Genomic DNA, 16,157 nt, shown 5'->3' on the forward strand with positions numbered 1-16,157 from the left:
CGCGCCTCCCGCCGCGCGCCACCAACCAGCGCGCCGGGCCCGGCGGGCCCCGGTGTGGCGGGGGAAGGCCGGAGGCGGGCGGCGAGCCGGCGGGGCGGGGCGGGTTTCCCAGAAGCGGGCGGGGCTTCCTGCTAAGCATTCCCCGCCTCACCCCCGCTTCCGCCCTCCGGGCGCCGCCGCCGCGCCGCGGACGCGCCTGCAGACAGAGGGGCTCCGCGAGGCCGGCGGCGCGGGGCAGCGCAGGCGCAGAGTGCGCAGGCGCGCGCGGAGGGAGACGGGGCGCGCGCTGTGCCCGTTAAGAGGCCGCCGGTGCCCTCACGCGCCTCACTCACGTCGCTTCGCGCCCCGAGCCCTCGCCTCCGTACCTCGCCCCAGGCCCCGGCCCCTCGCCCCGCCGGCCCCGGCCCCTCGCCTCAGGCCTCGGCCCCTCGCCCCGCACGCTCCCCTGGCCGGCAGCGCTCCCGGCTGCCCCGCCGCCCGCCGCCGCCTGAGGAAGGAGAGAAGACGGGCGCGGGCCGCAGCGGCGCTGGCCAGGCCGCGGTCCCGGGGCCGTAGCGGCTCGGTGTCCGTCCCGTCGCGTACGAGTCAGGGAGCTGCTGTAAAGCGATGGCGCCCGGGCAGCTTTCCCCAGAAGATTTAGTAAGTGCGGTTTGTGTGTAGGGGCAGCAGGGCTGTGGCGAGGGGAGCAGAGCTGCCGCAGCAGCGCTCGGGTTGTGGGCTGCCCCTGAGGTTTCTCTCTCAAGGAGCTCAGGCCTTCGAGTGACTTTTTGGTTGGTTTTTTCTCCCTCTGGGCTAAGACCTTGTTCCCTTTTACCATTTCAATACTCAGAGGAAAGCTGCGAGGGGGGGGTGACTGCCTCAGATGGCAGAGCTGCATCAAGGCTACGGTAGAGAGGAGAGGAGCCTTCATCCCTGGCCATTGCAAGTGACTAGAAGAGTTTCAGTCCTGCCACGGACATAATAGTTTTGAGTAGTGCCAATCTCTGGTAACCTTGAAAGGTTTTCTTTTCCCCTCAGTCTCTGAAACTCTCCAGTAAGGAAATTACTCTTCTCATTCTTATTTGCCCAAGTAGCATTACCCTTTACTTTGATCCTAAATAAAGGGCTCAGTTGGGGTGATTCCTGCCCTTCCTTCAGAGACCTGGGGGCCATGGCAATGAAAAACTCTCAGAGCTTTCAAGAAAAAACCTGATAGACTCGCATACTCCTTGTGTGACACACAACATGCATTGCCCTGTGCTGCAGAATGGCTCGGTCTGGGTATGATCATTACTGCAGCAGTGCCCTGAGCTGGCTTGGAGTTTGCAGTAGCAAGATCCCATCTCCCTGCTCAGTACAGGCTCCATACAGGTGCTGTTCTTCCTCAGATTCTTCATGTAGTTTGGAGAGAACTCCTCAGTCCTGAGGGATCTCTCTGTAGCCCTGTATTGTGCAGAATACGCCACCGTTACCTGGTCACCGTTACAAAAGCAGAGTTAAGTGAACCTGTCAGGAGGTCACTATCCCACATGGTGTGTTGTAGCCCACAGGCTGTTCTGCAGGGTTACTGCAGTACTTCTGGAAATTATTAAAGTGGAAATCTAGGAGTGAGGTTGCTGTCATCAAGTCAGCTCTTGCAGGGTCTCTGGTCTTATGGTCAGCTCTGAGTAGGGTGGATGGAGAGAACTGAGCTTCAGGGATGGGCTCATGCTCTGTGTTCTCCTTTGCTGAGGCAGCATGTGCTACTGTCACTGAACCTGAGATCCCTCCCACCTCTAATGTCCCCTGAGTAAAGAATCACCCTTGTGTTCAAGCAGTAGGAAAACCTCAGTGGGGAAGGAGTTGCAAAGAGTGCTAATGACTGGTTACATCTTTTTCCACCTTTCTTGCTATCTTAATGCTTGCTTAAAGAGTGTGGGAAGTCTGCTGGTTGAGTTAAAGAACAATTAGAAATGATTACAATGCAGTACTCTTCAGAACTTTGATAACAGTTCTGCCTTTAGAAATGTGAGGGAGTCTTTACTGGGTTGTTTTTGCAGTTGAGGTGATCATCATGTTGCATGTGGAGGTATTTTATGACGTTGATATTTTTATCACAGTGAAGGCAAAAAAAAGCAAAGCTTTAGACAAAATATATCAGACTTTAATCCTCATGGTGTGGGTTTGGAACCAGCCACACTTTCTATTCAGCTTGCATTCTGTAATCTGAAGAGGGCAGACAGGTGTATGGGATGGAGAGTTTGGGAAGCATATTGCCAGGTTCATTACTGAAATGCAGAATACTCTGCTTCTCTTTTGTTAAGTTAGTTGAAATGAATCAATGGTCTCAATCATCTTACTGGGAGAGGAGCTTGTCACTCTTGAAGCTGTAAAGAGTGTCTTGAAAGCAGGAACAAAGTGTAAATAATGCAATAATGAGTGCTGCAGTAAGGGAGCAGTACTCACAGCAAACTAATAGCTCCAGGTGCAAGGAGTCCATTAGTTGGAAGTATCAGGAACACGTACTGATGTGTCAGAGTGCTTCTGACACCTCTGCAGCAGCAGAAGCCCGTTTGCAGGAGGATGAGGACATGCTGTGCCTGACCCAGCGACGCAGAAGCAGCCTGGCTGGTGAAGGCAATGCTGGGAGAGGGACACTGGCTGCCCAACCTCTGCTATACCCCTCCCCTGTAGTTAACAGGAGCCTGTTAAGCCAAGCTCTGGTTTCTGTTGCAGCAATAAAACCCACAAGCAGCTCAACGTGAGTACAGATGTAGCAAAGGCAAATGGAACTGTGGTCCGGTTTATGTGAATTGCACATGGTGTCTCAGTTACTCCATTTGGAGAGTTAACACAAACAGCTGCATCAATAATTGGTGCAAAATATGCATAACCCGTCCTTTGGGTGACCCAATAATGTCAAGACCTACTTCTCAGAATGTGTCCTGTGACTGGAGTTCCAGCTCAGAGAGCACAGCTTCACAAAAGGCCTTTTGTTCCTGCCTGGCTTGATTACTGGGATCTACTCTGAGACCAAAAAAAAAGCTTTTAACTTGGGGTTTTCGATGTGTTATTCCATCTTGTGCTCGCTGTGTGTGTGTGTGAGCCAAGAGCAGCGTGTTACAGATCGGGAGTTGTAAAGAACTTGAACCACGTGAGCCCTGGGTAGTGTGGACTTCACTCTGGATCTGGAGGTGGGGACAGCTCACACCACCTTGGCTGATCTTCAGCTCCTGTGGCACGTCACTGTCTTAACAAAGGAGAATTCTGACTGCTTCCCCCTCCCTGCTGCCACCCTCAATGTTATGTGGCTACAAGTCTGTGCTCTCTAGTCCTAATCCCTCTTTTAGAAACCGAGGTCCAGCCCTTGTGTGCCGTGCTGAGCTGATGGCGCGGGAGGTGTGAGCCTCAGCTGCTGGCTTTCCCAGAGCTGCTTGCTTTGATTCAAGGTCACCTCTTGAAAAGAGTCACCTACTTCCACCTGAGTTGAAGTTTAATGCCCAGCCACGGCTCAGCCCTGCAGAGTATCACGGTGGGGTTTGGGGGTGCTGAGGCAGCTGGGTTGCCGGGTGAGCAGTGTCCCCCGGAGACGCACGCCTGCCATGGGCTGACCCCCCACCTCATGTGTGGGACGAGCTCCCCCAGCGTGGGTGAGGGTGACAGAGAGAGCCCTGACCTGGTGGGGACATGGATTGCTGTCAGCTGCAGAGGCTCTTTGGTGTGGACAGAGACCTGAGGTGACGGGGCTCAGCCTCCACTTCTTTCTCTGTCACATTCTGAGCCAATGAGAGCCAGAAAGTGTAAACTGAGGTTCTTGGGTGGTTCATTCTTCAGAACTTAAACCTGAAGCAACTGGTTGAAAACTTCACCATTAAAAAGTTTCACTTCCCAAATAGTACCATTCTATAAATACCCTGTGCAGTGGGATATGACATTTACTCCCACACATGAGACTCAGCCTGCTTTGTAACTTGCATTCTCTGCCTTAACCCTTGAGCTGGACTCCGAGTAAGCCCAAGGCAAGGGACTCGCCTCTTGTGGCCCCGGGTGATGTTGCAGCCTGTGAGCTGCTGCAGCTTGGTGCAGAGTAAACAGGAGTAGACTTGCACCCAGAATTAGTGTACTCGGTATGGCAAAACTCCTTCAGGCTCTTTGGCTTTCATGTAGCTAAAGATGTTGCCTTAGGAATAACAATGCTTTAAACAAACTCTTATCAACAGATTTCAGCATTTTCCTGCCCAAACCAAGAGAAGGACTTAAGGGTACTTTGCTTTCATTTCCCATTCTGCCTCTGATTTACAACCCTTGACAAATTCCTTACCTCCTTGGTTTCAGTCCCATCTAAACCAGAGCATACTGCTTGTCCCTCGTTCTTCACGTGTGTCTAGAGAGTGGAGACTCCACTCTGTAAAGCGCCCCAAAGTGCTCGGGTGCTGGTGGTTTATAAATATCCTCTTTCTATCTATATCTCAGCAGGTCTGTAATATCCCTTATTGAGAAAGAGATGAAGATACCCAGATTGCTAGCTTTAAAATTAAATGGGTCATCTAATCTCATCCTCTTGCCCAGATAACGTGAGGCAAGCTGATGGCACAGCCAGACTGGAACATGAGGAAGGTTAGCAGAGCAGTCTGGCACTGCAGCCACCCCTCTATGGGAGAGGGAGCCCACGATTGTAAAAGCCCTCTCGTGTAGAGCTTTGGCATGTGCCTCTGTCTGGTGTTCCAAGGCTACACAGGAGAGGTTGACCCTACTGTTGGAAAGAAGTTGGATTTGTTACCTTGCTGGGATGGGAGATGGGGAAACAAACAAATGTAGGCCCTGTAGAATGGGGCTGCTGCTGCTCTGGGTTCCACAGGGCTGATGTCATTCCTTCCAGAATATTCATCACTGGTGGCAGGAAAAACAAGAAGCAGCCCCAGCAGCCTGCAGAAGTTTCTCCCCAGCTCTTCTGAATACCATGCAGTTCCAATTAATTGGAGTTTGGCCCCTGCAGGGAATACACTTCTCTACAGCTTCCTCTTATCTCTGCCAAAATATGATCCAACTGCTTGTGTTCCTGCAGGGGTTTCTGCTTTGGGCTCTGCTCTCTCCCCAGGAGCACACAGCAGCGTTTGCACCGCTGCATCCCGGGCAGGAGCAGCTCTGAGTGGGAGCTGGGTGCAGAGGGAGCAGGGCCAGGGCTGGCCATCCTTTGCTCATTTATGGTTCAGAGGATCGAGTACACGTTCTCTTTACTCTGGAGGTCATCTGAGGATTTCAGCATTTCACCTTCCTGAGGTTGAATCTTCATCAGATTGTTCTGCAGAAGTGCCAGCGCTGGTGCCCAAAAGAGGAAATGAGTGCTTGAAAGATAAAGCCAAGGTTATTAACAGCAGCCTCTGATTTGGAGCCTTCGCTGCTCAGCTCAAGGAGATTTGACCATTCTTTTTCTTGGAGATTACAGGACTTGTTTTGCAGTAATGACTCCTTCTGGGGAGGGGCTTAAATGGTTTGCAAACTCATCTCCCTAAAAAAGTCCCTCCTCTGAGAGCCTCAGTTTGCACCAGAAGCAGAGATGCCACTCAGGGATATGGCAGAAATTCAGCATGAGATCTGTGGCAGAGTATTACAGTGTCCAGGTGGGGCTTTTCTTGAAGCCCCAGCTCTGAGAATTAAACAGTAACTGAAAAATATAAATGCTGCTTTTTCCAAATAAATAGGTGTCATTTGGAGAGATCCAGCTGGTGAGCTGTGACAGGTTGAGAGGCTGCCTCTTCGCTTTAACCAGCAACTCCTCACCCCAAATGAGCAACAGCTTCTTCTGAGGGAGCTGGCTGCAGTTCAACTCACTGTAGCCATTTGTCAACACCACATCCCAGCTCCAGCTTTTATTCATTAGCACTTAGATCTCCATATCTAATCCTTTCTGGGGGTAGGAATGGTGCTGAATTCTGATACCAGCTTCTGGAGGGGTTTTGTCTCCACTGATGTGAGGAGATCAGCAAAGGAGAAGTTGATGCCTGTCCCTGGCAGCTGATGTGGCAATCGGGGCCCAAGTATGGCAGCAGCAGGAGGGCCTGAAGTTGATATTCATTCTGTAGGGTGTGCTTGCTGTGGAAAGGACTTTGTCCTTCGCTGGCTGCTCTTGTCACATCGCGCTGTAACGTCACCGCGTGGCACCTCGCAGACAGACGTTCGTGCCGGCTGTTAGATCCCTGGCAGTTGATGGTACATGCTGCCAAGTTAAGAAGTGGCCAACAGAGCCCAAAAGCCACCTCAGCTTGTCAGGTTTCTGAGCTGTGCTGTGCACCTCATGGCAGAATCCCACGGGGCTTGTTAGCAGTGTGACACCTGGCAGGAGAGGGTGGCCTTCCCTGTGAGCCGAGCAGTGCAGTGGTTTCCCTGTCCCTGCCCCTCATGCCCACACTCCATTTCCCACAGAAATGGTTCTGTCATTTGAAAGTGAGTTTATTCCAGGGCATTCTGACTTGCTCTTTCTGTGGCAGAATGCACATAGACACAGGGCAGGCTAGGTAACAGCACATTCATTTGCAAGAATTGATCTAGTTGGCCAGTTTTAAAGTCCATAGGATGTGGGCAAAACTGGTGGGCTTGCTTGGGCTTCAGAGTTTCCTCCTTCCCAAATTACAGGTCTGTAAAGAACCTCTATCCTCCCCCTCTGCTCTGCCCTGGTGAGGCCTCATATGGAGTCCTGTGTCCAGTTCTGGGTTCCCCAGCTGCAGAGAGACAGGGAACTGCTGGAGAGAGGCCAGTGCAGGGACACCAAGATGGAACATGTGTGTGATGAGGAAAGGCTGCGGGGACTGGGGCTGTTCAGCCTGGAGAAGGCTGAGGGGGGATCTCAGCAGTGCTGATCAATCCCTAAAGGGTGGGTGTGGAGAGGATGGGGTCAGTGTTTGTTGTGTGGTGGCCAGTGCCGAACAGCGTGGGCCTGACCTCAACCTTGTACTTCAGGCATCTCAACTCTGCAGTCACTGTTGAATGCCAGAACGTGGGATCTTGTTACCAAACATCCTGAGGGCCGTGTCTGCGAGGCACCCGCTCCCCCTGCTCTGCACACCCTCACACGTGCTGGGGGGACCCACAGCAGCTTCTGGCGAGGCCTGAACGCTCAGAGCCCTGCCAGTAGGGAACTGGGTTGTGTGGCCACGCTGCCCACACCAGGAATGGATCCAGAGGGGTGGCAGGAGAGCAGAGAGGAAACTGAGCGTGTTGGGACAGGGAGCCCCGGAGCAGGCTCAGCTGTCAGTGGCTGCTGTGCTGTAACCTCTCTCTGGAATGTCCCTGTTCATCCCAGCCCTGGTCCTCTGTTTGAACCTTCAGAAATCCTGAGCAGTTGATGAGTTCTCTCCTCTTAAAGGCATTTAGATGGTCTGAGTTCAACCCCAGCAGCTGCTGCTTGTTGTGTTGCATTTCCACCCCATATCTGCACAGTGGCTGCCCCTCTGCTGTGTGAGCTCAGCATAGCTCCATGTTCATACTCCTCCCAGACTCACCAGGAGCTGCAGCAGTGGCTGTGGATCCTCAGAGCAGAGTTCTTTACTTGACTGCTACATCTCAGTCCACCACTGAGGTTCTTGTAGGCTCCAGGCTGTCACTCTGGCCAAACACCTCCCCCCCAGAACCCCACCAGCCCCTTTCAGTGAGCTCTAGCACAAGGGAACAAACCATCCATGTGCCATTCTCCTGCAAGTTGCTCGTTTCCTCAGGTTGGAAAGATGATAAAACATTGGCAACATGCCCAGATTTTCTGCTGTGTCTCAGAGGTGGTGGGAAGGGCTGTCCCGAAAGAGGCAGAACAGCAGAGACAAGATAACCCCAACAAACCTCAGAGCTTCAACACCCTTTCAATTTTAACTTTCCAGGAGGATGATTTTGGTGGAGAGAGCTTGGCATGGTCCTCACCCCCACATCATGCATGAAGGGAGATGAAGAGAAATACCTCCCAGGTTCCCCCGGCGTGTTTCGTCCCCAGAGCAGAGCAGGTGAAGATCCAGGGCTCAGAGCTCGGCATGAAACAAGGTACAGGCACATCCAAAATCCTCTCACCTACAGGGCTGTCCAATAGGAAGCTATTCCTCCTCCTGAAACAAGATTCCTTAAAAGGAGAAGGATTTTTTTCACCAGGCTTGAGAGCTAGCAGGGGGAGTCACTGGCTGGATGCTTCCAGACAGATCAATTGGGGTTTGTTGCTGACAAGCAAGCCACAGCTAATATTAGGAGCTGGCAAAACATGCAAAAACCAACACCTAGGGTATCTTTGCTTTCCTAATGCTGAAAGCACTCTTTACAAAACAACCTGAGAGTGCACAGGCTCCCTTTTATCTGTACTGATAAAATGCAGGCCCTGTGGTTTTGCTCTCTGGGAGGATCCTTCAGCTTCTGTGCCAGTAAATGGGACTTCTCTCTACCCACAGGCAAAACAGGCCGTGCCTCTGGCCTCTGCTCTTCCCTCCAGCCTTGGAGATTCTGGTAGTAGCAATTAGGCAGAATCCTCATTAAGACAGACCACAGGACTGAGCAGGGGCATAACACAAAGCAGGGCTTTACACAGATCTGACACTCTTCCTTAAAGCAACAGTGCTCTGGCACAAGCTGCTGGCTCAGTCTTTGCTTATGTCATTTAGTAAGATAAATCAAAAGTGTCAGGGACTGGAATTTCTCATGAAATCAATCCAGACTGTAAAAAACCTGTATAGATGGAAATGGGCTGAAACTTGCACCAGGCATTTAGTAGTAATCTTACAGAAAATTGCATGCAGTGCTGTAAGGGGCGTTATGTATGAATCTGTTGGAGAACAGCAAAAGCCCTTAAAGGGAGGACAGGGGTTTTGTCTTCATGTACTCTCCATCTACTGGATAAAAGAGAGAGTTTAATCCATAGCTCCATAGGCTATTTTGAAACAGTCCAAAGATCACTTTCAGCATTTTTGAGTCTGGTCCCTCTACTCCTGGGCTTGGGGAAGAGCATCTCTGCCATCTGCTCTGTGTTTGCCTGTTGAAGGATGCTGAGGCCCCCATGCAGATGCAGAGCAGGTTGAATTGTGGGGGCTATGTCTGTCCCAGCCTGCATGCACGTGGCATGAGGATTCATCCCAGGGTTGCCTCCAGCTAGAGAACTGTAGAGGATTTCCCTTTCAGGGAAAGGGTAAGGAAGCTTTAAGCAGGATGGTGCTGGAAAGGCAGACGAGTTTCTGAGCTGTGCTCACTCCAGCTCTCGACCACAGGTCTGCTAGAGCAGGCAGGGTTTACTCAACAGTTGCAGGTTCATTTTGTGGCCTGGATATTGAGGTTCTGGACCCTGCTGGGCTCAAGGCTGGGGCAGAGACAGGGTGAATGACAGCAGACAGCCAGACTGCCACTTTCCATCTCAAGCAGGTGAGGACAAATCCCTGCAATGCCCTGTGGGAGCTGTGGGCAGAGGTGGGTTGGAGGTTGCACCCAGCTCATGTTCCTGGCCATTTGAAAGAACATGTTCCATTAATGTAACAGATCAGTGTGGCAAAGCATTTTGCCACCAGCTGGCATTGTAGCAAGGCCTTTCTGAACTGGATGTTGTCTCTGGACTGGAGCTCACCAGCCCCTGTTGGTGCTCCCACTTTTGGAGACAAAGTGCACAGGAGGAGACTGAAAGGTCTCTCCGAGCCTCCCTGGGGAGTTCTCCAGCATCACTTCACACACCAGCCACTTTGAGTGGTTTCCTTTCTGCAGGAATTATTAATGCTGCCAATAGGCACTTGGGTATTTTCAGTGGAGCAGCAGGGTTGGCCAGCTCTGCCAGGAGGGGTGGCCAGGCTGGGCATGGGCAGGGACATGCTGCCTGCTCCTTCCCCATGTCGCTGTGTGCCTGAACAGCAAGCACAGCCAACCAGCCCTCAGATCTCCTCCAAAAACAATTACATCACGTTGAAGCCATCAAGCATGTGATTTCCCAGCCCTGAAGCTGAAAGGAGCCTCTCTCCAGGAGAGGGAGAGAGGCTGTGCAGGAGCCAGCTGGGATCTGGGAGGAAAAGCTCTGTCTGCTCTCCAGGGAGACTGTGTCCAAGCTGAACCTCGACACAGGAGCTGGGACCTCAGAAGCCTTGTGCAGGAGGGCAGCCTGCAGCCTGCAGAGAAGGAAAACACTTCAAACTTCTGAGCTGTCTTTAGATTTTAAGCCCATTTCCTGGGAAATTCCTGGCTGATTTCTCTCAGAGCCATGAAAGTACTGATGGATCTCTCCAAAGGGGGAGTTTGACTCAGAGCAGAGCGAGTTCAGCTGCCTGTCTTAGTGCATGAAGGCAGGAGGCTGCTGGGCCTCTCAGCTTGCTCAGCACCCCACACCATACAGCACCTGACAAACAGTGTTGCTGAGCCCCAAGGCAGCAGCACTTTCTCTGCACCCTGGTTCTTGCCCCAGTTCTCGTGCAGCCTGGTGCTGAAGGGGAGGGAAGTGCAGGGGGTGGGGAACAGCTCTGCGCTGGGGGCATCCAGTGCACAGCCTGACTCAGTCCCACGGGGACAGCCCACCAGCATCCCTTCTGATCCATGCACAGGGAGGAGGCTGCAGAGACAAGGGCAGAGGCCACAAACCCTGCAGAATAACTTATCCAAGTGAGGAAACCTACTGGGAACTGCTTTCTGAGACAAACCCTGGTGTTGGGAGACTGGGGTGTGCTTCCCCAGCCGGGACAGGCGAGGTTGCAACTGGCACAGTCGCTGGGAGAAGGGTTTCCTGAAACCTTCAGGCTTCTCTTTTCCTGAAAGCTCCTTTCTGTGGATGAGCAGATGTCTTTGTCAAAACCCTGGGTACCTGCCAAGGATTACTGTAACCTCTTGGCAAGGTGGAGGCTCTTGGCACTGAGGCTGGGTGTGGGAGGGGGGAGCTGCAGTTCACCTCGCCGGGTGACAGTTTCGATGTTCACACTCAGAAATAAGCTGTCAGCTGGAGACACCCTGAGCAGGGGTAACACAGCAAAAGCTTGTGTCCCTGAAACAGCAGGGATATTTTGCTTCTCCAGCCTTTCTGCCCAAGGATGGATAAAAGGGTTATTTGCTCATTTACTGGGAATAGAGACAGCTGTTCCCAGGCCAGTGGAGTCACAGAATCCCAGGGTAGTGGAGGTTGGAAGGGCCCTCCAGAGCTCCTCCAGCCCAACCCTCTGACAGCACAGCTTGACAGTTTCTAACCTCATAACCCCCAACAGGAGAGGGACTTGTGCTGGGGACACTGTAGGAGGCTGAGTGATGGTAGGAGTCAGAACTGAACACTTAGGTGGTTCTGGCTTTTTTTGGAGCACAGCAACCCTGTAGCACCCTCTTCTTGACTCCTACTACCTTAAACATTTTCCTCCTGCCCTTTCCTAGAGCTTTCTGCAGAGAAAATGTCTGTTACTGGGGTGGAGGATGGGGCAGTGTTTTGGGTGCCACTCCGGAGGGTCATGCTGCCATCCAGAGGGCCCTGCAGAAATGGGCCGCCAGGAACTTCCTGCACTTCACTTTCCCTCTGGCCCTTGGGTTCTTCTAGATCAGAGTCAGCATCCTTGCATCCTTTCTGCACCACACTTTATGTCCTTGCTTTATCCTCTGACAGCGAGCTCTGGCTGCCTCAGCCATGGACACAGACATGAGGGAGGTGGGCAGCAGGCCTGGGGAGGCTGAGCCAGCCCCCTGCCCGAGGGGCTCACTGGGACTTGGGCTAACAACACACCCTCCCTCATTTCACTCCTTTACATCCACAAAACTCTTTTCTGCCTGAGCCCATCACAGAATTGCTCATCACAAATCCTGGTAGCCAGAAGTAAAGTCAGACAAGTCTGGAGCTCTAGGGTCCAGGGAACCCTGGGTGGAAGCCACTGAGGTGCCATCCGGGACCTCTCTTGGGCTGTTGGATTTTATTTGAATCTCTGTGAAGCAACACCCAGCTGTAGTTTTTTGGTTCTCCCACATAGCCATTCATAAAGCTTTCCCAGGAACTGGAGGATGGAGAACTGAGTGCCTGGCCACGTTTGACTCATGTCTGGGACTCCTCTCCCCCAGGAGAGCTCCAGGCTGGCAGCTGCTCTGCTTGCAGTAGTTGGGAGGAAGCTTGTTAAAGTTGCAACAGATTTTTTTAGTAACTGATTGGGAAAGTTCGTGTCCTCAGGAGTCCTTTTGCTGGAATGGCACGATGTTTGGTGAGGAGTGGCTGACTGTCACATTGAGCTGTGCTGATACTGTGCAGCTGAAGTCACTCTGCCAGATTTTTTAAGATACAGGGATTTAAAAGATTTTGAGATAAATGGAAATAGCTATGCAGCTTGTTTCACATTCCTTTGGCATTGGGAGCCTAGGTATCTGTGAGGGATCCTCCTAGGCATTTGGCTTCATCTTAGACAACTGGAAACCTGCCCCTTAAACTAGAATTCCCCCTTGGAAACTGTGTCTCATTGCAGCTGGGGTAACTTAGAATAGAAAGAAGGCAGTCTAGGGAGATGGTAATTAGCCTTCAGAGCCTTGTTTTTGACAGGTTAAATTAGGGGGTGCTTTGTTTTTACAGGCAGGATAAGTGGAGAACCATAGTGGTGTCTGGGCACCTTCTCCCTTCACCAAGAGGAGGGCAGGGAGAGCAGCTGCTGCTGCAAATGAGGGTGCTCTGGTTTATTGCTTGAGGCATCTGCAGGAGGCAAGAGAGCTGATGGGTAAAAATGACCCATCACCTGTTTTCATGAAAGCAACCAAATTCAGGGTCTTCTGGCTCACATCAGTAGAGGTGAAAAATCTGATGGAGCTGGACACTTATTTGGTGCATCCCTTTTGGTTCTGAGGACTGGACCTTCCAAAACTCCTGTGTTGCTGCCTTTGCCTGCCCTGCTGCTGGCTCCTGTGCTGTGCTGCTCTCTCACAACACTCACCCAATGGCAGACAAGTGAGCAGGGGCTCAGCACATCCCACAGCAGTTTCCTCACCTCCCAGGCCCCAAGACTCACTCTTTCCCTTTTACAACTGGTCCTGAAAAACCTTTCTGCTAGCAGCAAGGATTAGGGGAGATCTAGAAAACGTATTCTGTGAGGGAAAGAATGGGGTGGTTGGGATCAGGGAAGTGGAGCCTGGGGGCAGATGAGGCAGCTGTGGGCTGTGTCTGGAGCTGACCTCCAGCCTCTCCCTGGGCAGCTGCCTTTCCTGCACTGCTGTGATAACCATCCTCCAGTAAACAAAAGGCTGCCATGGAGAAGAAGGGAATAAACTCCTCTCTGTGTCTGCCTGGAGAGGCTGAGAAGTCATGGGACAAAGCTGCAGTAAGAGAGCTTTAGTTTGCCATTTGGGGAGTGACTGGCTGTAAGCAGCCACACCAGAACAGGCTGCCTGAGCAGGGCTGTGTGAGGGCAAGCTTCAGGGGGAAAAAAGGAAACCAGACTAGACAGACTTCCATCTGGAAGGGTTTAAATTGTGCTCACCCTGCATTGGAACAGGGTGACTAGACAGTCCATCAAGGCACCTCTCCAGCTCTGTTTTCTCTATTCTGTTTTCAACAGCCTCACTACTCCAGGCCCTCATTTAGCTGCAGTCAGCCTCAATCAGATCCTCCTCTCCACGAGTGGAGTTTTGGGGGGGGGGTTGTTTTTGCAGTCAGCTGCCTGGCTGAGGGGAAGCAGCGCGATGCCGTGCAGGCCCATGGTGGGGCTGGGCACCCACCCTGGGGACATGGTGGGGCACCACAGAGCCAGCTCAGCTTTACCTGAGGCCTCCAGGCTCCAAAAAGCTTCCCTTTTTTAAAGAAGAGTTGGAATGCAACCCAGGGGGTGCCATACAGGGGGTAATGGGGTAACTGACCCCTCCCCACTCTGCTGTGAAGTCAGAGCACAGAAGCTCGGCATTGCCACGGTCAGCCTGGATCCCACCGCTTTTGTGCCTGTGAGAGCTGGTTCAGGCTCAGCACTGCATCTCCACACAAGGAGGGGTGACATTTTTATCCAGGCTGCTGCAAAATCAGCTGCAGTCCCAACTGGTGAACATCTCAACGTGTGGTTTTGGCTGGATTCCCACCCTCAGCAGCTCGGGAAATCACAGGCGTATATGTAGACACGAAGTGGCTCACAGCAAAGCCTTTGCTGCAGGGCAAGTTGCTTCCTCTCCAGGAAGGACAAAACAAAACTGTTGGATGATGCTGAGGGACAAGGCACTCTTTTAACCTATCGTGATGCCTCCAGCTCCCCCACCCTCTCCTCCCAGGAAGAAAAACATCCTGAAGAGATTTCTCAGGAACAGACTTGGGAAAGATTTCCCTTTACTAGAAGCAAAGGTGTTGTGGACTCTGCTTCTGTGCCTTCTTTTACAGGATATCTTGCTCTGTCACAGCCTGTGCTGAAAAGGGGTGTTAATTATGTTCTCCCACTGTAAATCACTGTGTATCTGTGCAACAGCCACGTTAGAGACTTGGGAAATCTCATCATTGTCTTTGTAATGTTTCCTGGAGAACTGCATAAAGGAAAACTATCCACTCCACGTGCTCACTGAAAGCCTCAGGGCTCAATATTGAGGGGTTTTTACAGCTTGACATCCTCCTTGTTGGCTGGAGACCGTAACTGTGGATGTGACAGGCTGGAAATTTTTGTGTGATATGTCATGTTCTACTTCCCTTTTGAAAAAGCAGAGAAGAGGGAAGGGCACATGGTACCCCCTCACAAATGGTTAGTGCTGGGGAGGCCCACGGTGGCCATTTACCAGCAGTGAAACTGGAGAAAGGAGGAAGGTGACCTGAGTAATAAAATAGAAGCAGAAATATCAGAGGAAGATAAGAAAGAAGAAATGAGGTATCAATATCACTTCTCAAAAGCAGAACTCGTGTTTTTAAAGGGACCCTAGGTGATCAGTTAAGGCACAAGAGGAATCCATGTGTTTGTTTGTTTTGTCCTCAGTTCCATCCATCCATCTCTGGGAGAAGCCAGGTCTCAGGGATGTCTGTGTCTAGTCTCCACTGTGCTCCAGAGGTGTGATTTTGATGTGTCCAGGCTTCAGTGGGTGGGCACAGGGATGGAAGCAGGTGCCCTGACTGCTCCCATCTTGTTTGCACGGGCACAGTGGCATTCAGCCACATCTCTTTTCCTGACCCCAGCAACTCCCCAGCCACTCACCATACTGCATAAAACAAGACCAGACACTCCCCTCCAAGCCAAACACACCAGAAAAAGAGTAGAGTATTTTAGGAAACATTTGTCCCCCGCTCACCTCCCACAGCTTCCCCCAGCCCAACCCTCCCCAGGAGCAGGCAGGGAGCTGCCTATAACTGGTGGGCTCATTGCTTTCAGCTGTGGGCTGCAGCCCGCAGGACCGGCCTATGGCTACACATTCATTTGGAGGGGTCCTGGGTGTCGTGTAGGTGCTGCAGCAGGCAGGGTCTGGGGCACCCAGGGGTGCTGGGTGCAGGCCATGGGGTGGCTGAGGGGTACCCCTGGATGCAGGCTCTGCCATTGGGCACCCTGTGGTGGGAGGTCTCTGCGTACAGGACCACGTTCTGCAGCACCAGGCATCGGGGTACAGCAAAGGGGGGCAATGGGGGCAGGATGTGACCACAGCATGAGGGGAATCAGTGTGTGTATGGGGGGGTGCATGGCTGCAGCACCGGCCCTGCAGGGACCGAGGCGAGGGTGGGGGTCCTGCCGTACAGCTCTGCGGGGCGCTGAGGAGGGGGATGCGGGGTCCTGGGGTGCGGGACACGAGTCCCGGGTGTGACCCCACAGCGCGCCGGGGCCGGGGTGTCCCCTCCGCTGCAGCACGCCGCTGTCCCCGCCAGATGGCGCCCTTGGTCCCCGTTCCCGAGCGGGGCCGGGCTCTGGGCGGTGCTGCGGGCGGGGCCGGGCTCTGGGCGGTGCTGCGGGCGGGGCGGGGCGGTGCTGCGGGCTCTGGGCGGGGCTCTGGGCAGGGCCGGGCTCTGGGCGGTGCTGTGGGCGGGCCGGCAGGGGGCGCTGCGGGCGGGGCTCTGGGCGGGGCTCTGGGCAGGGCCGGGCTCTGGGCGGTGCTGTGGGCGGGCCGGCAGGGGGCGCTGCGGGCGGGGCTCTGGGCAGGGCCGGGCTCTGGGCGGTGCTGTGGGCGGGCCGGCAGGGGGCGCTGCGGGCGGGGCTCTGGGCGGTGCTGCGGGCGGGCCGGCAGGGGGCGCTGCGGGCGGGGCTCTGGGCGGTGCTGCGGGCGGGCCGGCAGGGGGCGCTGCGGGCGGGGCTCTGGGCGGTGCTGCGGGCGGT

The 16,157-nt window shown here is 53.4% G+C and overlaps 1 protein-coding gene across 1 annotated transcript in view; it reads left to right on the forward strand.

Annotated features, from left to right (window-relative positions):
• Nucleotides 1-480: 480 nt before the first annotated feature.
• The window catches only part of LOC133628698 (unconventional myosin-Id), a 109,747-nt gene continuing 94,070 nt past the window's right edge, over nt 481-16,157 (forward strand). Inside the window, exons 1-2 of the mRNA XM_062017170.1 lie at nt 481-639; nt 7,827-7,983. Coding sequence (XP_061873154.1) covers nt 7,856-7,983 — 128 coding nt within the window. The 5' untranslated portion in view covers nt 481-639; nt 7,827-7,855. The remainder of the gene's footprint in view (nt 640-7,826; nt 7,984-16,157) is intronic.

This window comes from Colius striatus, chromosome Z, assembly GCF_028858725.1.
Source record: "Colius striatus isolate bColStr4 chromosome Z, bColStr4.1.hap1, whole genome shotgun sequence".
In the NCBI taxonomy this organism is placed as follows: domain Eukaryota; kingdom Metazoa; phylum Chordata; class Aves; order Coliiformes; family Coliidae; genus Colius; species Colius striatus.